Source organism: Prinia subflava, chromosome 16, assembly GCF_021018805.1.
Source record: "Prinia subflava isolate CZ2003 ecotype Zambia chromosome 16, Cam_Psub_1.2, whole genome shotgun sequence".
Lineage (NCBI taxonomy): Eukaryota > Metazoa > Chordata > Aves > Passeriformes > Cisticolidae > Prinia > Prinia subflava.
The window spans coordinates 14,907,121-14,931,615 of NC_086262.1; the positions used below are offsets into that span (position 1 = coordinate 14,907,121).

Sequence of the window (24,495 nt, forward strand, 5' to 3'; positions counted from 1 at the left end):
TCCAGCATGGAAGCTGCTCTCTGGCACAGCCTGCCCCAAAACAGCCCAAGGTGATGGGGGCTGGCAGGTGGGGCTGGGCCCAGGGCAGCTGGGAAAGGAGTCCCTCGATCTTAGCTACTGCTGTGATGGTGTCAAGATCTGGGATCTCAAGAGACACAGAATTTGGGACTTGACTCAGCCATGGGTGCTATGCCTGTTGTGAATTTTATGTGCTGGGAGCCCAACAGCTTTCAGAGCCATCCCAGTGTCCCCTCCTTTTCACAGTCCCCACAGGGCTGCTGAGGGGAAAATCCCACTCACTGGCATGCTTGCAGCCTCCATCCCCAGCGCAGCTCCCCTCTCTGTTGGGACGAGCCCCCATCCCAGCCTGGCAGGCAGAGGCAGACAGCCCACTGGCAGGTGTGAAACCTGCCTGTCCCGCAGCCTGCCTGCCCGGGAAGGATCCCAGCTGTCCCGTAATGTGCCAGAACCAATGCATTTCACACAGTCCTGAATAGGGCATTCACACGCTGAAGGGCAAATTGCCCAAGCTGCCCACAGGAGCTGCCCAGATCCTGGCCAGGACTGAGACTGAACTTGGAGAGGGGCTGTGCCCTGCTTGCCCCCACCTCACTTCAGGCAGGGGTCTCCACGCTGGGGGCAGCACAGAGGACAGGCAGTTCTTGGTCTCCCTGCACTGCCCTTTCCCTGGAAGACAGGGTCATAGCAAATTTTACAGGGTGAGGTATAGGTGGGTTTGCTAATGCTTAATACCAAAGGGAAGGAGGGGGCAGAAGGGACATTGTGAGCAGGGACCTGCCATCCCCCGCCAAAGCCTCACTCAGTCCCTGCACACTTAAAAGCCTTTCCACAGGTGCAGGCAGTGCCCACTACCCACAGCCCAACAACCCACACCAGTGCAGCCCAGGGATACTTTCAGGGTCCTGGCAGTGCCCAGCACTGTGCCCAACTGCCTGCCCCAGTTTAGCGGGATGGCCCTCAGCCCATCCCCAGGCACCACTGCATCCCCCAATGAACCCCCAAAAGCTGCAGCAGTGGGTACATGGGCTGTGCCCGAGCCAGCTCTGCCAGGCACAGGGCAGCCGAGGCCATGGCTGGGCAGGGAAGGAGCCCGGGGCATCCTGCAGCCCCACGACAACTGGAGGCAGTTTTTATTGTTTAACATTCCTGGTATTTTCTGTCAGGGCTGAACCAATTGTCCTTAATCCGCCAGGCTCTGCTGGCCAAACAAGTGTGGCTGAGCCACCAGCATCCTGTCCGCACGAACAGGCCCCTTTTGTGAGGGGGATTTAGCGTGTAGCCCAGTAAATCCTGCTGGCTTCCTGAGGCAGCGTTCCCACACACCCCCCCCACCACAACCCCGCCCCCCCTTGCCGCTTGCTCCCACTCTCTGGGCCCTGGCACCGAACCCTGCCTGGCCATGCCCGTGGGCATCCTGTCTGCCCAAGTTCTGGGGCCATGTACCTGCTGCCCTTCCAAAATCTGCCCACTCCAGGGCTACAGGTTCCCCTTGCATGTTTCTGGGATATGTCTGTTTCTGGGAGTCCCTATGGGATGTGGGGTGTTGGTAGGGCTGAGAAGCTTCACAGTCACCCCACTATGCTGCTAGTCCTTCATGGGATGCTGTGGTTCCTGGCAGGGATTACGGTGATTCTGGAGGGATGCTGAAGTCCTGGAGCAACTGCGGTGATCCCAGGAGGAACGCTGAGCCCTAGGGAAGGTTCTGGTCTGGGGTGGGGGAAGGGGGTTTGTGGGGAAGATGCTGAGTCCTGGGGGAGCTGCTATAGTCCTTAGGGGAATGCTGAGTGCTGATGGATATGCTTCTGGTCCTAGTAGGAATGCTGGGCCCTGGGGGACACAGGACCCCAGGGGCCAGGACACCAGCTGGTTCCTCATTCCAGCTCTGGGATGTGGCTCCGACCAGGAGATGCCTTCCTTAACGACTCTGTTGTTTGGCCGGGAGCTGATGTTGTCTTTTCTCCACAAAACAAAGGCAACAGGATTTTATCTCTGGGGAGAATCTGGTTTCTGTGAGATGCAGAAAGCCTCTGCCCCCGGGCAGGAGAGGATGAGACTGGTGGGTTGGAAAGGCACCAGGCTGCTGTCTGCCCCACTGGTAGGAGGAGCTGGCACTGCCCCTCTGGCTGCTCCTGCCTGCCTTCGCCGCTGTTCCAGGACCTGTCTGTCCTTGTCCCATGCCTGTGCCCCATATGCCCAGGCAGCGAAGGGGGGGAGAGCCCCCACGGGCCAGTGGGCAGAGAAAAGGGGCCCATGAGCACTCACACATTGGAGCAGAGGTCGAGGCAGGGCCTCATCTCTCCTGCGGAGGAATCCAAACATTGGATCCCGCCACAGTTGCTGACTCCAGGGTCACCTCAACAGAGTGTAGGCAGATGTAGGCACACACAGAGATGTAGGCATGTGCCCAAAACCCATATCCATATAGAAGCACCTGCACACACATGTCCGTGTGTGCACACACTTCAGGCACACCTGCCAGGAACATCCCCTTATGCATGCATCCACTTCCAGCCCAGCACACACACTGTATCCCCCACAAAACCCCCATGCACCCTCATCCACCCCCATGCACCTGCTTCCACATGCACACACGTACACCACCATCCCTATTCACACACGCGTGCACACACACACACCCCCTCTGCACCTCCACTCACGCACCCCCTCTTCCCCCAGCGGCAGAGCCGAGGCTCCGGCGCCACTGCGGACCCCCAGCCGGACAGGCCGGGGTGGGGGTGCCAGCGAGGGCGGCGGTCCCGTGCTGCGGACCCCCCGCCCGTAGCCCCCCGCCCGCCGGCCAGACCCGCCGGTGCTGCGGGGAGCCGCGGGCTCTCAGCCCCATCTCCCGGCCGGCGGGAGCAGCTGCGCGGGGCGAGCAGAACGGAGCGGACGAGCAGCTCCGCCGCCGCACACCGCCCGCACTGGGGCTGGTGACAGTGGCCGTCGCGGCAGGACAGGCACGGGACTGTGTTGGAAGGATGACAAACGCGACGGGGAAAAACGGTGGGCGGCATGGGGATGTATCCTGGCTCTGCTCTCCATCACCGATGGATGGGGCTGGAAGTGGGGCAGGGCAGGGGGTTGGGCTGCAGAGCTGCGCTGTGTCCCAATGTATATCCAGTTTGTATCCTTCCGGGGGACAGGACCAGTGTGGGGAGGGCACCCCATGGACACTCGAGCCTGCTGAACCTGGCTCTGTCTTGGGTGGATGGATCAAAGCCCAGCGTGAGCTCAGCCTCGTTGCCCGGGGCTTGGAGATATGTGCACCCCCTACCATGGGGATGGGGGCAATCTGAGGGCTGGGGAAGCCGGGCGGTCCCCGAGAGCAGCTGCAGCACCCAGAGGAGCATCCGGGGCCTCGGCCCCTCGGGATTATCCCCGTGCTGCACATGGCTGCTGCAGAGCCCGGCCTCCAGGTGACAGTGCAGTCAGCGAGAGCTCTTCTGCGCCGGGCAGATTTGCTCAACAGTGATGGCTCCTGTCCTCGCAGCTCGTGGCAGCGGTCCTGCCCGTACCCACCGCCCTTCTCTGTCCCTGGGCTGCCCCTTGCAACGTTTCGGGGGGCCATGGAAGTACCAGGGCAGGGGGACTGTGAGGTGAAGGACCTGGGAAGCAGAGGTCACCCCGCCAGGCGCAGCCCCGGCGCCAGAGACACCGGGCACGGAGCCGGGCTGAGCTCCACCCATCGCCCCTGCTCCCGCCGCTCCATCCCTGCGGTTTCAAGCCACGCAAGCCGCTTCCTGGGGGAAAGGGGGCCCCCGGCAAACCCTCCGGGCAGGATGCTCTCCGCTCCTCTCCTCCTCTGCTTCCTTCCTCTCCCTTGGCCGGGCCAGCCCTCCCCCTGCCCACCGCGACTCCTTAACCCTTTCGCCCACGCTCCCGGCCGTGATCCAACCCCACGGCCACGGCTTCCAGCCACCGCCCCCGGCCCTTTGTGCAGGATCCCGGTGCTGTCCCCGGGGTCCGCGCTCCCCCCAGGCCCCGCCTTGGCGAACATCCGCGGCCGGAGGCGACTCGCAACCAGCCCATCCTGCCCGCGGGACCCGCGTGGGCCACAGCTCCCTCCACCCTGGGGTGTGGGGCTCCCTGTCGGCCGGCCGTGACGCCCTCATCTCCCTCGGGGAGAGCGCTCGGGAGCCCCCGGTGCGGGGCCGCGATCCCTTCGGCATCACCAGGGCGGCGGGAGCCGCCATGGCGGAGCCGGGGACGCGCATTCCGGCCGGGCACGGGGGCACCGGGCCGTTCCCGTGGGGGCACCGTGCGATCGGTGCGCGGGCACCGGAGCCTGCAGAGGGAGCCCGCAGTGCCGGGCGGTTCCGTGGCTACCGGCCTGACCGGCCGTAGAGCCCCGGCGTGCACTGGGAGCGGGGCTGGGCTGGGGTGAGCACGATGGTGGGGTGGGGGTCTGGGGCTGAACCCCACGGCGGGGAGGCCGCAGCCGCCCGCGCTCCCCGCTGCAGCCCGCAGACAAAGCGCTGCGGCGGCGGGGCCGGCCACGCTGCCCGCCGTGCCGCACATCCGGGCGGGAGCGGGAGGCATGGCCGGGATGCCATTTCCCTGTTCCTCTGCCGGAAGAGAAGGGCCGGAGAAGGGCCCTTCCTGCGGGCGCTGGCCATGGCACGGGCAGAGGTGACACAGCAGATGGGAAGTGCGTCTGAGGGCATCCCGCCACCACTGCTCTGCTCCTCCCTGCCCCAGTAACCACACGGCTGCAGGTGGATCACTGCGGGGCCAGGTGGATCTGGACATCCTCAGGGTGCACAGAGCTGCCTGGGCATCTCTGCCCAAGCAGCACAGCCCCTGCACACCAATGTCCCATCGGGATGTGCTGTGCCATGTGCCCATGGACCAAGGGTTCACAGGGGGAAACCAGGCTGGGATGTGTCTTGATGGTGCCCTGGCTCTCCCTGCTCAGCCCAAGAGGGGACACTTCAGCAGGAGGGCAGCTGGTGAGTCAGTGCCCAGGATATAGCTCCTGTGCTTGGAACAGCCCTAAACATCTCCCCAGGTCGCTCACTGAGCCTCAGACACCAGGCTCTGGGAAGACACGAGGTGTTCCTGCTCTGCACACGCCCTGCCCGCCCCTGGGGGGGTATAAATAAACCACTAGCTTTATTTTGGGAACGTGGCAGAAACGTGCATGGCAGGTTGCTCCAATGAGAAAGGAGGAAAGTTGGCTGCAGGGCCCTCTCCCAGGTGTGCCAGGCTGTAGCTACCAGTGAATCCTGGAGAGATGGACAATGTATTTCCCCCACTCAGGTGTAAACCAAGTGACCTAGGCATGCTGGCTGATGCCCCAGCTCTGTGAAGGAGAACTGTGTTGATACTGGAACTCCGTGCCAAGTTCATTCAGCACTGGGGCACAGCGTGGCCCCGGCTCCCCCATGTCACCATGAGCACCAAGGGAAAGGGCCTAAAATAGGTCAGATGCCACCAGCTGAACCCTGGGCTGGCACCTCAGAGGTATTTGTATATGTCAAGAGCAAAACTTCCTGCCGAGTCACCCCACCCTCCGTGGGTGTGCTGGAGTGGCATGAGCTGAACATGGCAGTCTGTGGTGGCAGCACACCAGTGGGGTGACAATGGGTTGGGGACCTTGGCATGGCTCCTCAGGAGCAGATGCTGGGAGAAAGGGTTGCTCCATCACCAGCCACAGAGCAGAGGGAGTGTTTGGGCATGACCACAGGGGCACTAGGAAGCCAGGTGCCCTCAGAGGGGCTGCCAAGGTGCGCAGGCAGGGAGGAGGCAAGTCTTCATTGCCCCGCTGAGGTGCCAGCCCGCAGCCGCTCCAGGACAGCGTTTCAGCGGGGAAAAGCTGCGCCTGCAGGGCAGCGAGGCCCGGGCAGCGGGCGCTCCCTGCCTGGGTGTGCAGAGCGGCTGCTCCGGGGCTCAGCCCGGTGGGGGGAGCGCGGCGCCAGCACGGCCGGGGGCTCCCGCACGGCCGGGCCGGGGCGGGGGGGGGGTGCGAAACAAAGGGCAGCGACGTGCGGGCGGAGCGGGTCCGCCCGGGCAGCGCCGAGTCGAGCCCCGCGGCGGCACCCCGGGGGGCGGCAGCCCGGCCCTGCCCCCCGCGCGGCCCGGGCAGCACCGCCCCGGTGCCACATCCCCGCGCTGCCCCGGCTGCCCCCCGCCCCGTGCCTGCCCAGCCGTGCCGGTGCGGCGGCGGCGCGGCGCGGCGCCCGGACCCGTGCGGCTGGCGGCGGAGACCCCGGCCCGCATCGGAGGTAGCGACGGAGCCGCCGCCCGCCGCGGGCCGGTTGCGGGGGGCGGCGGTGGCGGCCCGTCCCGGCGGAACGGGCGGGCGCGGGGCCGGTGCGCGCCGCTCGGCGGTGGGAGGGCGGGCGGGAGCGCGGCTGTCCGGGAGCGGCGGAGCCCGGCGAGGACAGCCAGGCCGCGGGCACCCGGCGCCGCTCCCCGGCGGGCGAGGCTCGGCAAGGCTCGCACGGCTCTGCACGGCAGCCCCGCGGAGGGCGACGGCCCTGCCCGCCGGTGCGCGGGTGGGCAGCGGGGGAGCGCGGCGGGGGCGCCGGGCCGGCCCGCGGGGCGCGGCGGACAATGGCAGGGGGTAACCCGAGCCCAGCGGGGGCGGGCGGCGACCCGCACCAGCCGCTCCGCTGACCGCCCGCGGGCACCGGGGCCGGGAGCGGTACCTAGCGGTGCACGGGGGCCGCCGCCGCCCTGGTGCCCCGCCGGGGCGCAGGGCCTGGCCGACTCCATTTTGTTGGCGCCCGCTCCGCCGCCGTTCGCAGGCCCGCGGCCTGCCCGGCGTGGGGGCGGAGGGGGGGGAAGCGGCGGGGGAGATACTGCGGGGCCGCCCCGTCCCATCCCGCCCGGTGCCCCCTGCCGCCGCCTGCGACGGACGTGCGGGCGGCGGCCCCGAGGCCGCGGTGCCGGGTGGGGGGATGCGGGGAGCGGGGCAGGCCGGGCCGGGCCGGGGCGCGCCGGGGGGGGGCAGCACTGAGCGCCCCCTCCCCACCTCCCCCGCCCGCCATGGGAGGGGGGGGGCCGCCGGGGGGGTGCGTGTGCGGGGGGGCGGGGGGGGGGGGGGGGCCAGGCCCGCGCGGGCGCGCGCGCGCTGATTGGCCGCGGCCGCCGAACCCCAAGAGCGGGGGCGCGCGGGGCGGGGGCGCGCGCGCGCCCTCGCGGGATGGCGGCGGCGGCGTCGGGCGCGCGCATGCGGGGGAGGGAGGAGGAGGGAGGCGGCGGAGCGGCGGCGGGGCCTGGCCGGGCCGGGTCGGCGCGTCTCCCCATCCGCCCGCTCCGGGGGCAGGCGCCCAGCCGCCCGCGGCACCCGCAGGTGAGCGGCGGCCCTGCGGCAGCGCCCAGCCGGGCGAGCGACCCCGGTGCCGGCCTTGCCGAGCCGAGCCGGGGTGGCCGGGCCGCGGCCTGGGGCCTGTAGTGCGGCGGTGGCGGAGCGGGGCCGGCGGAGCCCAACGCGGCCCCCGGGTGCGGCTGCCATTTTGCGTTGCAGGCCGGGCTGACCCCATTGTGCTGTGCCCGCAGGTGGATGCCCGCCGCCCGGCATGGAGCAGGCCTGCGAAGTGAGCCGCCGCAGCTGCCTCGTCCCCTTCGGCACCTCGCTGTCGGCCGCCGAGCCCAAGGGCGGCCCCTTCGGCGAGGCCCGCGGCCCCGAGCCGCCCGCCATGCAGCTGGCGGCCGCCAAGCCCGGTTACGGCCAGGACCCGTCGTCCTGCTACATCCCGCTGCGCCGGCTGCAGGACTTGGCTTCCATGATCAACGCCGAGTACCTCGGCGGTGCCGCCGACGGCGCTGAGGCCCTGCCCGACCCTGGCTCGCCGGGCCCCCGCCTGCCCGCGGCGCAGGACCCTGCGACCGAGGTGCCCCGCGGGGCCCGGGCCTTCCCCCTGCTCCTGCGGGACGGTGCAGAGGAGGCGCCGGAGGAGGAGGAGGAGGGCGCCGAGACTCCGGAGGAGGAGGAGGACGACGACGACGACGACTACGACGACGACGACTACGAGGAAGAGGAGGAGGACGACGACGACGACGACGAGGAGGCGGCGACAGAGCCCGGCCCGCGGAGCCGCGGCCGCTCCGCTCCGCAGCGGGGCCCCGACAGCCGCCTGCAGCCGGCCGAGTCCGTGCCGGACGGCGGCCCCGGGGAGCAGCCCGAGTCCTCGGCGGCCCTGCAACTCGTAAGCACCATCGGGGCGCGGGCGGGGGGGCCGTGGCCGCTGCCATTTTGCGGTGCGGCAGGGCCGGGCCGGGCCGGCCGCGCTGCCTCCCTGGCCCCGGCACCCCGGCGGACGGGAGCCATCTTACCGAGCGAGGGGCCGCTGCCGGGCCGGCGCGGGCTGTCACCGCGCTCACCCCGCACCTGTGTCCCGGCCCGGCCGCCCGCGCTCCCCCCGCCGCTTTTTCTCCCGTCAGGAATAAGAGGCATCATCCTTCTGCCCAGCAACTCGCCGCGGAGTTCGCTGGAGTTTTTTCCCCGTTGGAAGGGTTTTTTTTTGAGCGCAGTGCAGATGAGGAGGGCAGGAGGGAGCGTTCCCATCTCCTGCGGCTCCGGCTGAACGCTGTCAGAGGCTCTTTGTCTGGCCAGGCCTGAGGTTCCCGAGCTGCGAGACCTTGGCGGTGGCCGGGGAGAGGCCGTGTCATGGCCTGACAGACCTCACGGGCAGCAAACCTTGCCTCTTATTCAGGCTCTTTTTTTTTTTTTTTTAATTTCTGTCTACACTCACAAATTTCTTTAGTTATAATACAATTAATAAAAAGCAGAACTGATGGAACTGTAGGAGTGCTGAAAGGAGATAGATGCATTTAGTAATTTTCTTGTGTAATTTGCTTTTGAATCCAAGTATAAGAGATGTTTCTCAGTGTAACCTTTTACTTACAGTCATATATGTAAATTTCTTGCAGCTTTCGGTTGTTTGTGGGGGTTTTTTTTGTATATTTCTTCAGTACGTTTTTCAACATCAAGGTTCCTTGCTGGAGGATACTCGGGCCTTTAAGTATTGATGCAGGGTTTGAAGATTATCTCCTTTGACAGGACTAATACCGAAACCATCTTGCTCTCTAATTTCAGTGGAGCCACTGATGCCGGACAGCTCGTGCTGGTGCAGTGCTTGGGAGGCAGGATTGTGTTCCTTTGGGAACGCTCAGTGCTCCTGCGGCGTGCCCTGGGAGGTGGGCAGCGCTTGTCACAGAGTGCCCATGGAAGGGGCGAGTTCAGGAAGATGCTGACAGCAGCTTAGTTTGTTTGTGGAACAGTTCAGGCTTTTAAATACTCTTCAGCGTTTCTTGGGAAGAATCCCTCGGTCTCTGGTGGTGAAAAAGGCTGAGGTTTGTGCGTCTCTTAGCTTTGTTTTACAGAGTAAAGCGGGGATCTCTCGCAGACATGTGCTCGGTGATGCAGTTGTGGGAGGGTCTCACTTTGTAAACAGAAGCTCGCAGAGCTCGCAGAGGTACTTTCACAACAGTTGCCTTTACAACGTGCTCCACAGAACTGCAGCTGGTACAGTGACAAAACCGTCCTAGTGACAGAGCATGTTATTTGAATATGCAACGAGGGTTGACTTTTCAGTAAAACTGCCTAACTCTGTGCTGCAGTTAGCCTTGCTGGGTTGTTCTGGTGACTTGAAAGCACAGCTGCATTCCTAAAAAAAATGCAAAGAAGAAAAGCATTTTTTTAGGCAGCCTGGGGTCTTTCTTTCCCTAAGTCTTGCATTCTTTATTCAGTAAGTAAATGCATGTTGTCTGAGTGGTCCTTCATTTTAGCCCTGCTTGAGGAATGGGAGAAGACAGGGATTTTCCTCTGTGCCAAGTTACCACTGAGACAATTCAAATCTTTTCCTCTTCAGGTCATGTATTCATTTAAGCATTTAATTCCAGTCTCATCTGTGTTTGGTAACTGGAATCAACTTTTTTTTTTTTTTTTTTTTTTTTTTTTTTTTTTTTTTTTTTTTTGAGAACCTGCTAAAACATAAAACAAAAACCGACTCCCAAAAAAGCATAATGAATCCCTGGGAGTTCTGCACAGCTGTTTATCACAGCTGGGCTACTCTTACAGGTATCAGCTCTATGTTGCCTGTTGATGGGGCTCCTCCACCTTACAGCAAGACTGTCTCAGAGCTTTTATTTTTGAAGCTCATGGCTCTGAGTGTGCCACTGCTGCTCAGACTTCCTGTTTTGCCAGGAGGGAAGTGTGTGTGTGTATTTCACGTGTCTGTGTCTGCCCCTTGCAAGATCTGAATTTTTCTATAGATGCTTGCTTTGAAAAGGCTGGTTTCTGAAATGTCACGAGTGCTTGCAGCAGACTAAACCAAACCAGAATTTGGTTTAGTCTTAAGTGGGATATAAAGTCCACCATTTAAATAATGCCTCTGGGCAGGAGGGATGGTGGCAGGCATTGTTTTGCATGGGGATTTGTTAATAGCCCTGGCACCTGCTGCTCTCAGACATTGCCCCAAACAGGGGAGGTTGCTCAGGTACCATTCAGTTGTAAAGAGAGATGTGCATATTCTGAAGTAAAGCTATTTTGAGTGCCAACTTAATCTTCCCTCAGGGGTGTCTGAAGTTCCCAACAGCTCCTGACAGATTTTGTGTTGTGGGGAAGGAAATGATAGCATCAGTTCTTGGGTCTTGTCCTCCAGAGGTGGTGATGCTGTGACTGCTGGCAGCTGCTGCCTTGCTGCCTTGTGCACAAGTTGGGCTATGGCCATTTAAATTTAAATGGGTGGCTGTCCTTGAATATCTCTGTTCTTTACCATCCTGATATGAGTTTGTCTGTAGTGCTTTCCTGGCATTTCCAAGTTGCAGAGGCCTGGACAGCATTATGTCGAGTTGGAGGGAGAAGTGAGTGCAGACTCCAGTGCTGGGGAGGGTGAATACAGCCACAGAAGGTCTGAGTGCCACAGGTATTGCTTGAATTTAGATGCTGAGGAATTGCATCAGGTGGACTTGTTTCTTGTAGAACTCTCATGTGAAAATTTTGCTTTTGTCATGTGACTTTTGATGCCTTAATGCTTCAGTTTCTTGGCTTGTTGGTTTTTAGTTACTACACGTGAAGTGTCTTTGAGTCCTTTGATTTGCAGAGTTGAGCGTTTGAGGAAGCAGAGTTCTTGGATTCAGGTACATCTGGGGCACTCCTGCTGTGTGTACATTTTGCATTCACAAGCTGTTTTCTCCGTGGGACCCTGATGGGTTCAGACTTCAGGATGTGCAGAGGCTTGCATGAGGCTCAGTGTTGCTTTTCATTGTTATTTCCTTGTTGTCCTTTCCCACGATGCTGGAGTGTGGTGTTGGGTAATGACAGTGAGGAAGTGAGGTACAGGGAAATCTAGAGCCAGATGTTTTACCCCTAAGAATGGCTGCTTCCAGGGGCTGGGTGTGAGGCAGGTGCATAAGGCTCCTGGAAGGTTTTTGCTTTACCAGAATCATACTGTTTGCACTGTGTTAGAAGTACTAAGGCCAGCAGAGTCCTCTCTAGAATTAATCCACGATAAGCTTGGATTCTGTTCTGATCTGCAGCTGTGGGAGGGTACTCTTATTATAAAGTGTTGGTGTTGCCTGTGTGAGAGTTACTCTGGTGCTTGGTTTATTAACTGACTGTCTGGTGCCATTTCTCTCTCTGCTAAAAATAAAATGAAGAAACCAAAGCCACGTGATCCTCACTACTCCTGTAAACACTTCTGAAAGAGTCTCCTACTACACACTGTTGATCTCAGTTGTAACTAACTACTGATAACATTGTATCCTTGAGATACAGTAGATATGCCAGTGATTTGCTTTAGCACGGAACATAAATTTCCTTGGTCAATTGACATCTTCTTGGTGAGATGAATTCTCCTGTTTGGTTGTCAGTAATTCCTGCAAGCATCATCTCCTGCTCTGTGCACCTGAAGAGAGCAGGGTCCTTGTGTACTACTGTCCCCATGCCTCTGATCTTGCACACATCCCCCTTTGCCACCAGGATTTTCACTGTTTGGAAGATGGTATTATTTCTCAGAAAAGAGGATGGAGCTGGATCTTGCCTTGCTGTGCAGCCTGATGGCACCCACCAGGCCTTGTACTGAAGGGCATTCCTGTTTCAGATAGCTCTGAACTTACCTGTAAAGGACTTTAGGCATGGTGGGTGTCCAGAAGAATGAGAATTTCCACAGCCAGGACGCTGTCCTGGCCTGTGTTATTGCTTGACCATAAATTTTTTAAAGGTCCCTAGTTACTTGATGCTCTCAGTGTGATGATGCTGCAGTGCCACTTGGTCATGGTGGAGGTGTGAATGCGTGGATGTTAGGGGCTGTCACAGGAGGACCTGCTGTGCCTGAGGGTGTGAGAGCAGCTCATTCTGAGGGTTTTGAACAGTCTGTGGGATCCAGAGCTCTCCTGCACAGCAGGCTGGATCCTGGAAGCGAATTATCATAGCATTTGGCTGAGATTGCCCTTCCTCTCATTTCATTGTATTTGTTCTCTGATTGCTGATTAAGTGTGAAATATCTGTTTGTGTACGTTGTGTTACAGGAAATGACTTGGTTTCTCTAGAAAATACCTGGTGGGCCATGTGAAATTTGAATGACTGATGCCTTTGCGGTTCATGTTCTGAAGCTGAACCTGTCTGCTTGCAAATAGCAAAACCAGAGGTATTTTCTTGCAGATTGGACGGTTTTGAAAGTGATGTTTTACTGGATATAGTGACAGAAACCTCTGTGTAGTTTCTGCTTTCTAAATTTAAAACTTAATTTTAGAACTGGAACAGAAGAGAACTTGTTCAAGCAATGTCCTGGTTAATGTACTGTTTGCAGTTGTAAGTCTGGCAATAGTAGCAATTAAATTGGCTTTTGAAGGTGTTTTTTTGGGCTGGATGCTCCCTCTCAAGCTCTGCTAAATGACTCTGTGTGCTGGTGATTTCTTTTGGAAGAGTCTATCTCCCACAACTTGAAACTTTTTTCCCTAGCAAATCTTAGGTTGTTGAGGGTATGGTAATTCAAGTTTTACTGTTACAACTTCTTCGCAAGCCTTGATAAAAATCCATTATAGTGGCTTAGTTTGATGCTGTAGAAGTAACCTTTGATTTCAGAGCAGCATATTCTGCATGCAGTCAGGGATTTGTTCATTGCCTCTTGCAATGTAGCAGCTTCTTGTTGCACCTTGTTACACCCTTGTTCCCAGAAGTGGGGTTACACTGTGTGATGTGCAACAGTTATTAAGTGTGGGTTTTTTTTAATTTCCCCAAGTTAACTGAACAACTCTGTAGTTCACTCAAGAGGTGAACTCTGAGTTAGGTCAACAAGCTACTTGATCACCAAGTAGAAAAACAGAGTTCCGTAAAATATAATTAAGATGGTATTTCTTGAAAATATATTTGTAACTCAGAAATTGGTGTTATGGATGATGATCAATTTTCAGTGCTTGGAATAGACTTCTGGTTTTTTTGCACGTGACTGACAGCATATATATGGTAACTTTGATTGCCTTTCAATTATTTGCTCTGGCATTTAGAAAGGCAAAGGGAATAGAAACATCGGAAAAAAGAAATCTTAGCAGGCAGGGGGTTGTCCTGGGAGTTAAAAAACAACAGTTTAGGTGAATGCCACTTTTAATACCAGAAAAACAATGACCTGTGTTTTGTTTTGCACACAGCCATCTGGTGCAGAATGGTAACACGAGGGAATTTGGCACGGCTGCAGAGCTGTGGTGCCCTGCTGAGGAAAGCTGTGAGGTGGAAGGTTTGGAGTCCCACTGGTTCAGTCCTGGGTGGGAGCACAGGCTGGTCTGAGTGGGTGCTCCTGTCCCCAGTGCCCAGGAGAGGGGAAGATGCTGCCCATGTGTTGGAGCTGGTGCCAGCTGAATTGCTCTGTTCTTGTTAAATGAGAAATCTGGTTCCAGTGTGGCTGCTCACAGTAGCTCTGCAGCAGTGATTAAATGTGCGACAGAGATAAAGATGGCCTGGCTGTCCATCCATCTCTTTTGTGACCAAAAGCATTGATGAAGCCAAGAGGAATTTCAGCAGTGTGTCTTGCCTCTGCTGAAGGATGGCAAAGCACTTGTTAAAATTGACATGCTGGCTCTTTGTGGTTATCATTAAGATTTATTTCACACGGTTCTTTGGAAAAACAGCAAAGAGAAGTTGGGAGAAAAGTCACCTTGTGCATCACTTCTTTCCCTCCCAAGGACAGGCTGGTCCTGGCTGGGTGCCTTCACTGCTGTCTAGCACAGCTGGAGCAGAAGGCTTGTGCTAAGTTATCCCAACTCATTGCCTGGACTGTTTGTAGCCTTGGCAGTGATGGAGCTGCACAATCCACAGGTGAATGAAGGGCTTTTCCAACAGCATTCCCTGCTGTCTCTGGGGCTGTGGTGCTGCTGGGGTGAAGAGCTGCAGGTGGAAGGGGCACCACATGAGTGGCATCAGGGAAGGGAGTGTTTTGGGATCACAGGAAAAGGGCAGCACATCTCTAGTTCTGGAGGCTTTTCTGTGTTTTCCCATCCTCCTCCACATGGGGCAGGCCACTGGGGTAGGAAGGGTTGGCAAGAAAAGCTTGAGTGAATTCTTGGTAGGGAACTTGTTCTGTTGGTTGGGTGCAATAATTGGGACAGCTGTGGATGCTGCTGGAGGTAGCACTGCTGGGCTCCTCAGGAAAAAACAGTTACAAAGTAAAATAATTGTACAGTTAAATAGCAGAGTAATTTGTTTTAACTTTCAGACACTCATCAGAAATAATGCTCAGGGGGCTCCTTTTATATTTTCAGGCATTGATTTTTGCATGTGAGGCACCACAAGTGAGTTGGGTGGAGCAATTCAAGTGTTGCATCCAAGCCAGAGGATGGAATGCCTTTTGGTGTGGTATCCTCAGGAAAAAGTGAACAGTGAATTTCCTGCACAATAGTATCTCAGCACACTGGAAACTGCCAGTTTCTTTTTCAGCTCCTGTAGTGCTTGCAGTGCTGAGTGTGCAGTGAGGCTCTCGCTCTCAGCCCTGCTTGAAGCTTCCATGTTCCACTTGTTTTGGAGGAGTGTGTTCATGACTTTCCCTCCCACTGTTAGTGGAAAGATAGAAACCTGCTGTTGCCCAACACAAGAAGGGTGAGGAGCAGTGTGGTTATCACCCTTGTAATAGTTCCTCCCCTTGCCCTGATGTTACTTTGTTGTTTGGTTTTCCCAACCACCTGTTCAGACTTCCTACTGTTCTGGCTAATGTGGTGACTGCCTGCAGATTTCTAAATAACAGTAGGAAAACAAGTCAGGTTCCTCTTGATTCTAGTTTGCTGTCCTCTCACAGTATGTCCACAATGTTTAGGAAGCTGGATTCATCAGAGAAAGGTTTGGAAGCCTCTTGGATGCATAAGTTTGTAGTACCTGGTGCATGAAGCATGAACCTTCCTCAGGTCATGGCTTTGAGTGTGGATATCAAGAAATAAATAAGCTTAAGATAAATTTATTGCCCTGCTAGTGTTCAAAAATTCAGATTTCAATTTTAGTAGGAATTCAGGAAAAGCAGTCAAAGTTCTAAGTGCAAATTAACACTTAATTTTATATGAATAGAAATTTTGCCTGCTTTGGAAAAAGGGTGTTGCTGGATAGGGGGACTTACATGCTGAATGCCACCTCATTTTCAGGAGGTTATGGTTTTGTGTAAGAGGCATCTCTTTATTTGACATGGACTAGCAAAGTGGGATTATCCCTTCCTTTCCTGTGGGTAAATAAAAACTTCTGCAAAAAATGAGATTTGCAAGCCCCCCCTTAAATGTTTGTTGCTTTTAAAGACTCGCATGGACATTAAAAAAAACCCAAACTACATCAACAACCAAAACAAGCAACAAGCCAGATAATTTAATTCAACCCAAACTCACACATTTTAGCTGTTGAGGTTCTAGTACAGTATTCACTCTTTGCACTGAACATGCTGTTCCCTAGTTCTACTTCATTCTGGTTACAGCTTAAGCTGTAATGAATAGAGCATACATTCTAACATTCTGTACATGTATAAATTAGAATAGCCAAGTTTCATTTTGCGTGGTTTGAATCTGTTTTTCATTTCATGGATTTAGAAACTTCATGTCTGAGAAATGAGCACTGTGTTTATCTGATGTCTTGCTTCTGAGCAATTTGATAATACGTAGATGAGCACAAAAGTAAGGCTAAAAAGGGGACAAATCTGATGACCTGGTTTCAGTTAGTGGTTTTTTTGCTTGTTCTCTGACATAAGAAGATATTTGTGGGTAATTGTTCTTTGTAAGAATTTGCAAAGTTTTGGTAATGCCAGCAGTTGCTCTCTTGGTGAAACAATTAGTGCTGATTAAAAGAGCCAGATTTAAAGAGAATGTGGTTTATCATTTAAAGTGTGTGCAGATAAGCAAGTATGAGAGTCTGTCCTCTGCTTCAGGCTCCTGGAAGTGGTCTGAAATCTGTGTGTGAGTGGATTTCTCTCCACCAGGCATCTGAGTGAGATCATACCCCTTCTCTCCTTCCCACTTCCTCCTCCTGCCTCCCTCAAACCTTGCTGTCAGGTGCATTTCTTGTAGCTAGGATGCTGAAGTGCCAGAGCTTTCTCTTGCACTGCTCTTCCATCCAATCCATAAGGAAAACTATCTCCATTGAGAGAAACAGGGATACTGTTATTCAGTTATCTTGGAGACTGAAACTTGGTGTTCTCTTGTCACTACATTTTTTATTTAAAATCTGTATGTGGATAACTCCTGAACTTGATAGAAGTGCATCAGGATGTAGGAATTACTCAAAGTAGTCCAATCTCCTCTCTTGATTTTAACCTTTCAGGGTAGTTCATATGTATACATATGGACCCTGAAAAACTTCAGTACCCTGGAAAATGGTAGGAAAAACTGACCAAAGACAACAAATGCCCACAAGCATGTTGATAGCAGAAGTTGGGTCTGTATCATAATCTCTGCTGTATTTTTTGCTAGTGAATATTTAATTAGTGAGTATTTAACACTTCTGGATGATAAAGGTCTCACATAGTAGTGTACTTTTTCAGACATGAATGTAGGTCAGATACTTGTTTGCTTTTTGCTGCAGTGCTGAAGCTGAAGCAGGACTGGAGCAGTTGGGATGAAGAGCATGTCCCCAGCAGCACAGGCTGCCCATGGCCTTCCAGCAGGCTTCTCCAGCTGCTCTGTTTGATTTGAAGCTTGCCATAAAGTGCCAGTGTGATTGTTACTCTGGTTTCTTCAGAAATGCCATTGCGTGCTGTGGTTTGCGTGGGGGTTTTGTCCATATGGACTCCAGTTGAGCCTGCCCCTTTCCCTGTGCAGGGATTGATTCCTGTAAGTTTTGTCACAGCAAGGGCAGGTCAGCATTGCAGCCTCTCTCTGTAAAGGCTTACATGTCCTGTGCTTGGTAGTGGTACTTTGTGTGAAGGAAACTTTGGTGATCTCTGTTTGTTTAGTTTCAAATATTTCTTGAGCTATCAAATACATACAATTTAATTTTCTCTCCATTTTCTTGTTTTTCTTTTTTTTTTTTTTTTTCTTTCCAACTGCTTTGGTTTTGATTTCAGAAAAGCTTCTTTAAGACATGAATCTTTGCTTATGAGAATTATTATTTCTGGCTTCCATCACAAGCTGTTACTGATTTTGCTGTTGTTGTTCTTAGTCTCTTCTCCTTTTTACCTTTCCATGCAGCATTCCCAAGCAAAGGTTATTTCCCAATTCCTCTCTTTCCTTCTCTCTATGTCTGTTCATTTCTCAGTGCACAAGTGTTGGGGCTGAGTGAGGTAATGAACCATGGATCACTCAGACTTCTTTCCATTCTCCCTTTGTTAGGAGCAGTACAGAGGTAGGAGTTGACCTTTTAACTATCTGTCAGCAGCAGTCACTGTATGGGAGCTGCATCCATTGCTGCCTCATTTCTGTGACCAGAGTAAAGGATCTGGATCCCCTGGGACAGGAGTTGTATGGACAGAGGGATAATCCTGAGTGCTGAGGTTTAAACTGCTCTACTTTGTCTTAAACTCTGCTAACTCGGTGAGGTTGTGCTGTAGCTGGAGGGAAGTTCCATCTCCTGAAGACTCTTGGGGTAGCTTTAGCAGTGCCCTTCCAGGTTTGTTCTGGTAGTATTTCAATAGGGAGAACTTGCCCCAGTTGCTGCCTCTCCTTTGTGAGGGCAGGGGGTGAATAACCTGTTCCACCTAAATGACAGGAGCTGGGAGTGGCCTGTCCTAGGCACAGGGTGCCTGTGACACCAGCTGTGGGCTTGGCTGTGTTACTGGATAACTTCTTTGTAAAATCCAGAATGATTTGGGTTCAAAGGGGCCTTAAAGACAATGTTCCAACACTGCCATGGGAAGGGACACCTTCTGTTAGGTGAGATTGCTCAGAGCTCCATCCAACCTGACCTTGAACACTTCCAGGGATCCAGGGGCAGCCACAGCATCTCTGAGCAACCTGTACCAGGGCCTCACTACCTTCACAGGGAAGAATTCCCTCCTCACATTTAATCTACACCTACTCACAGATTATGGCCATTCCCCTTGTCCTGTCACTCTGTGTCCTAGTAAGAAGTCCCTCTCCAGCAGACTGTTTGGCCCAGGCTATCCAGGTGCCTTCAAATGTCATCTTTCCCTCAAGTTCATTTTGGTAGGATTTTTTTCTGGTAAAGCTGTTGATCTTCAGCCAGTTCAGCTGTATCTGGCACTGGTGGCTCATAGGAATTAGATGGACTTCTTGGCATCTCATCCTGTTAGGAAAAAATAGTGATCACCAAACTTAAAGGAATAAAAGGTAGTGGTGGGGCAGGCTGTGGACTAATCCTCAGCAATCTTTCAGTTCTAACTAATAAGAAGTAGGTGTTGGGAACAACTTTATCCTGGGCATAGATGGAATGCAGGGAGAAGCATGAGAGTCGCTGGCCTGGGAATGAAAAGAGAGCACTGGAAGTTTATGGGGCAGAGCTGTTGCTGTTTCTGCCCCTGGCAGTGATGTTTGGGCCAGCTCATGTGTGGGGTGTGGCAGCTGCCAGTGTGGTGAGATCTGCTCAGGAGATATCCCCATCCTGTGCTGCTGCTGCAGGGCCCTGGGCAGGTATCTGCTGTACACTCAGAGGAAAAGGTTATTAGTGGCATTGTTTACACTGTATTGGTTAATTACCCTTTGGATGTGGCTGCCTCCTTTTATTTTCATCCTTGGCTTTGATTCTGTCCAGTTTGTGCCTGAAACAGGCTTGGCAGGATCTACCTCCATTATTTTGGGGGAGTCAGTGGCTTCTTTCTTGCTTTTCTTCATCGTCCTTACACACATAGTCTCTTTTGCTGCCCCAGCCTTTCTGCAAAACATGTTCTGTCCCTGGCTTCATTGAGTAACATTGTTTATAATTAAGTCAGGAATAAACTGTAATAGGGCTTTCTTGGCCAAATATTTCCACAATGTCTTTCCAAAGCAGGTCTGATTGGAAGTGTGCAGGGCTACAACGGCTGCAGATCAGTGCTTGGTCTCTGGACAGATGTCTTTGGGTATATGGAATTGCAAATTTGAAATTGCCTGTAGCAGCAGACATCTCTGCCCCTTTGTGTGCAATTCAGTCTTGCTGTGGCTCTGCCAAGGTGGTCACATCCCTGGTCACGCTGTTGGAGCACGTGGGGTGTCTGCAGCTGCATCTCCAGCTGCACTGGAGGGGCTGATGCTGCTCTGATTTTTATTCAGAGATGTCCAGTGCTGCAGGAAAGGTGCACCCTGTGGCTGTCAACATTATCTTTGTTTGTGGGCTTCTGCTTTGTGCCACTTCTTCCAGCAAGATGAATGGATTGAACAACAGCTTCCAGTGACAGAGCCAAGAGTGGTTACTGGATAAGGGTTATTTTTTCCACTTTTAAATGATGTGGTTATTTTCAAGGGAGGAAGATTGGTGACAGACAGTTGAGGACTGACAATATGTTTACTAAAATAAAAACACTTGGAAATGTAAGTTTTCTTTGCTTGATATGTTTAATTAATTGCTGTATGGTGAGAATTTCAGGAGAGTTTTCTAATAGAAAGTCTCCTCATGAAGCTGAGCACCAGCATTTGGTGTTTCACTTAGTGAACTGCAGACTGGTGTGCTTGGTTGACATAGTACAAATTCAAGAGATGACTTTGCAGATGGTTTTTGTCTTATCCTGCTGCTGAATCTTGGCTTGTGACCCTTTCCATAGTGATCATTTGGGGTCTTTGGTGGAGAGGGTCTGATTAAAAATGTCTGCAAGGTACAGGCTTGTTTTGGCCAAAAATAGGACAGCGTGATCTGGAATGCTGCATATCATCTCAAGTTTAGGCTGTAGCTTGTCCCATCTGAACAGCAAATTAATACCAAACATAACAGAGTAGATAGTTATGACTCCCTTGAGGACAACATCATAAAATACAAAACTGTTGTTCCTCATCAATGGAGAAGGTCCTCTCCTTTCCTTCCTCATTAACCAAGGCTCTTACCTGCTTTAATTTCTTCAGTGTTTCTCCACTGGACTTACAACATGGCTCTTACCCAATCTGCAGTGGCTCACACATTTTTTTGTTATTTAAATACTTGAATATGTCCATGCTCTGGAGGTGAAAAGTGTTGTGATCAGACGTGGGGAACTACATCTGAAGTTTAGTTTTTAACAAAACTTGGATTTTCCCTAGCTTACAGAGAAGTCACTGTTACTGCAGGGCTAAATTTTTTGCCATCAGGATTTATCAGCAGTCTGATCTTGCTGTAGCAAATGCTAATTTTAATAGGAGCGAAATTTGATGTATTCTGACATAAGAAATGTATGCATTGGGGCTATAATTTTTCTATCATGCTGCAGAGTTTAACGGAAGAGACTTAACTGTACCTGAGAAGAACAATAACTGCTGCTTTTGTTCCTCTACTGTTGGCTTTTCAGTTTTACACGTTTTGAAAGCCCCTAGCAGATTTTTTTTCCCCATGTAAAGAAGAAAATGCTAAGGCATTTCTGACAGGTTGGTGGGATTTAGGGAGAGTAGAGAGGAAAATTATGCAGGACAGTGACCTGCTGCAGTGCATCCTGTTAGAAGGCTCTCCCTCAGGACATGATGCTTCCACTGGTGGGGACTTTGTGGTGGGTGATGGTGAGTCCAACACCTGACTGCTAATGCTGGGGAAATGAGAGAGGAAACCGGGCAGGAATGAGAATAGCTGCTGGCTTCTTGGAAAGAGGTTTAAGCGTTGTCTGAATAGTTTCTTGAAAGCCACCTTTTTACTCGGCTGGGGTGTTGGAGGTTGACAAAGAGTTGATTTAAATGCAGACTTGCCTAAGGGCAGGGGTTGTGGGTGTGCTTCAGGTGGATCAATGTGAATGGCTCTGGCAAATCTCCAGTGAGGTTTTACTGCTCCATCCAGTGACCGTGCTCAGGTTACAGTTGTCAGTAAGATGCACATCTATTGTATGTGTATGCACAGATAATCAGCTGGGATATACATGTACCCCTCAAAGCCCAGGCTGGAAGTCTGTCTAAAAAAATATTTGAGGCTAAAGTCACATTAACAAGAACTTAAGCAGGAAACAGACAAAAAAAAAAAAGGGGGTTGCATCTGAAAGTGCATCTGCATTTTAAAAGCAATAGCCAAGGCAGCACCTCTGGTTCCTGTGCTCATAGATACAGCTGGAGACACAGAGGCTGCAGCAAGGCACTGGCTGAGAGAGGAGCTGCAGCCCCCTGCCCGATGCTGTTCACATTCCCTGTTCTTGAACTCCTGCTCAGCAGTAAGTTATTGTGTGGCTTTTGATGAGTGAGTGAAAAGAATTTCAATAATGTAGTCTGTAACCTCATTACGTGCCTTTTTTCATGTGACAGGGTTTATTCTTTTGTGTTTTCTCTAACCACATGAAGAAGACACATAAAAGTCAATGAGAAACGGAATATACCTTTTATTAGAGAGGTCTGTTGTGTTTTAGTTGCTGGGAAGTTGAACTGGGTATGGCAAGAGACGTGCCTCGAGCAGAGTGGTTAGCAGGATGGAGAAGTGAAGCAGAAAGGTGTGTGTTCGTGCTGTAACAGCTTTAATGAGGAGCAGATTGCTTGTGCTTATTGGCAAGAAAAATACCTAGAGAAACTCCTAAAATGCTGAACCCACCTGGGACATGCTGGTGGGTGCTGCTAAACAGGCTGGATACCTCACAGCTGGGTACAGGGATTGTTGTATCCTGTGAAAACCCATTGTATCTCGTCTTGGCTCAATTATTCACAGCACCAAAGCTCCTAGATCCTCTCCTTTGGCAGAGGTCCTGCTGGTAAAGCACATCCAGCCAGGGAGGCTTCGTGCTTCACAAACGGCGCAGGATCTGCGCTCAGCTCTTGGGCAGTGACACAGAAGTGGCATTAAACAGCTTTAGGGTTTGTGTATTGAAAGATTTTGGTGTTCTTGTGGCTGCTGCACAGCCCTGAGAAGCTGAGTGGGTTTGGGTGACAGTGTCTGTGGAGTTGATACTTGTGAGCAGGGAGGGTCACTGTGTCTGTCTGTGTCCTAGAGAGGGGTCACTGCTGTTATGCTCCCTTTCTGCTCCGTAGTTTTGGGGCAAAGCAACACCAGGTCTGCTCATACAAGCTAAACATTAGTATATAAGGGGGTTTTTGTGATTGTACCTGTCTTTGGTTTCAAATATTTTCTGGTGAAGCTTTTTCCTGAGCACATCTGAGAAGCAGGAAAGTTACTAACTTGTAGATACCAACTGGTTTTTTTTCCCCTATTGATAAACACTTTATTTGCTGTTCTTATCATGTTTCAGTCAGGAAAATTTCACTTACTACTACTCTTTCTGTATGTTGCAACCTTTGAAATGAGCAAACTGGTGTTGGTGAAGTAATGGGGTCTAGTAGTGACTCCAAATATTTACCTGTTCAAATGTGTGAAGTTTGAGTGCAGTCGTTTACCAGAGGTCATGTTACTTATTAAAAAAATAACAAAAACCTTCTCAAATCCTCTTACTGTTTTGTTCTTTCAGAAGAATGGAGAGAACCATTGTGTTCTTTGAAGGTGTAGGAGCCACTAAGTAAAATCAGGACTTGCTTTTTGATGTAAATGTCTCTGCTGTCCCGTGTAATCTGCACACAGGGGGGGAGGCAAATCTCTTCAAAAGCATCTGGAGCTTTAGTGATTTCTTGTTCTGGTTTTTCCCCAAAGATCCAAGCCAAGAAGAAACCTCCTCCAGTGAAGTATGAAGTTGGGGATCTTGTTTGGGCCAAGTTCAACAGACGCCCATGGTGGCCATGCACAATTTGTCATGACCCAGTGCTGGACTGTCACTCAAAAATGAAAGGTACTGTATCTGCTTAGACCACAAAGTGGAGGTGTTGTGTATGGCAGGATGCTGCAGTTTTTAATTAATTTTCAAAGCATTTCTGGCCTTTGAAATGTGTGAAGAAATAGACTGCTGTGGAAAACAAGACCTGGATCCATAAAGTGGAGCTAAATGAAGGAGGTGGCAGGAAGAAGAAGGAGCTGGGAGTGGTGAAGTGGCACAGATAGCTGTTGGACATTTATGCTTTTTTTCCCAGACTCTAGGAAGGACAAATAGCTGGGCTAAGCTCAGGGCAGTGCAGAAGAAAGAGCAGCCTCTCAGGAAAGTTATGCAGAGAAAAAAGAGATGGATCAGATAGGTGCAACAGATGAGGAAGCAGAGCTGGGAAGATTGGAGTGTGTGAGGACACAGAGTTGTTCTTGGAGAGAGGAAGGCTGGAGAGGTTGAGGAGTGGAGTGTGGGATAGTGCAGTGAGCTGCTAAATGCCTGAAGGTGTGATGGGAGCATTTGCATGGAAGTGAATTTTTTGGGTCTTGTTTGGCACAAGAAGATAAGGGGCTGTTGATAGGGAAATTCTGGAAAAACTAAGAGATGGAGCTACATATGTGAATGTTTAGGGTATATATAGTGTGAGCAAGCTGAGTGTGAGGAAGAGAGATGGGCAAATGTGACAGAGCTTGTGCTTGACCAAAGGAGAGAGCCAGGAGGGGAGAAAGAGTCCTAAAAGATCAAGACAGAGGTGAGTGATGGAGAGAACAGAAGGGAAGTGAAGAATTGTTTGCTTTTAGTATCATACCAGATGCCATGGGGAGGCTGCCACAAACAGAAAGACTTATTTGTTCCTGGTTCCCCCTTCTGGTTCTTTTTGTTCTGTGGGCAGCTGGAAACCCCTTGGACTGGTGTTCTCTGCCGCTGACAGTGCCAGACTGGTGAGATTACCACTCACTGCTGTATTTGTCTCCAGGTTGTGTGGCCCTTGCCAGCCTAAGCACAAGTGGTGGGCATGAGTGGAGTTCTTTTTGAGTGGCCATCATCTCAGAGCCACTGCTGTTTCTCTAGAGACATGAAGTAGCTTTTCCTATGTGGTGCTCACATCATCTCCAGGCCTGGTTGCTGAAGTTCTTCTTTCTTCACCTCTGCCTTCATCCTTTGGGAGGCATTTATCCTGATTCTAGAGAATACTGACTGTGCTATTTTAAATAGTCTTTTTCCAGCTCTCAAAATCCCGTCGGAGATGTTTCCAGAAGATAGGCTGATATATAATATCTCCCCTCACATCCCTCCT

At 52.7% G+C, this 24,495-nt stretch overlaps 1 protein-coding gene across 5 annotated transcripts in view; it reads left to right on the forward strand.

Moving 5' to 3' along the window:
• Positions 1–6,109: 6,109 nt before the first annotated feature.
• Positions 6,110–24,495, forward strand: part of NSD1 (nuclear receptor binding SET domain protein 1) — a 60,338-nt gene continuing 41,952 nt past the window's right edge. The window contains exons 1-3 of one of the 5 annotated variants that reach the window (XM_063413407.1): positions 6,110–6,245; positions 7,525–8,174; positions 23,093–23,228. In XM_063413407.1, the coding sequence (XP_063269477.1) occupies positions 7,545–8,174; positions 23,093–23,228 (766 nt within the window). In that variant the 5' untranslated portion in view covers positions 6,110–6,245; positions 7,525–7,544. Of the gene's footprint in view, positions 6,246–6,363; positions 6,519–7,114; positions 7,319–7,524; positions 8,175–23,092; positions 23,229–24,495 lie in introns of those variants that run through there. The other 4 variants (XM_063413405.1, XM_063413404.1, XM_063413408.1 and 1 more) reach the window with 4 other exon arrangements.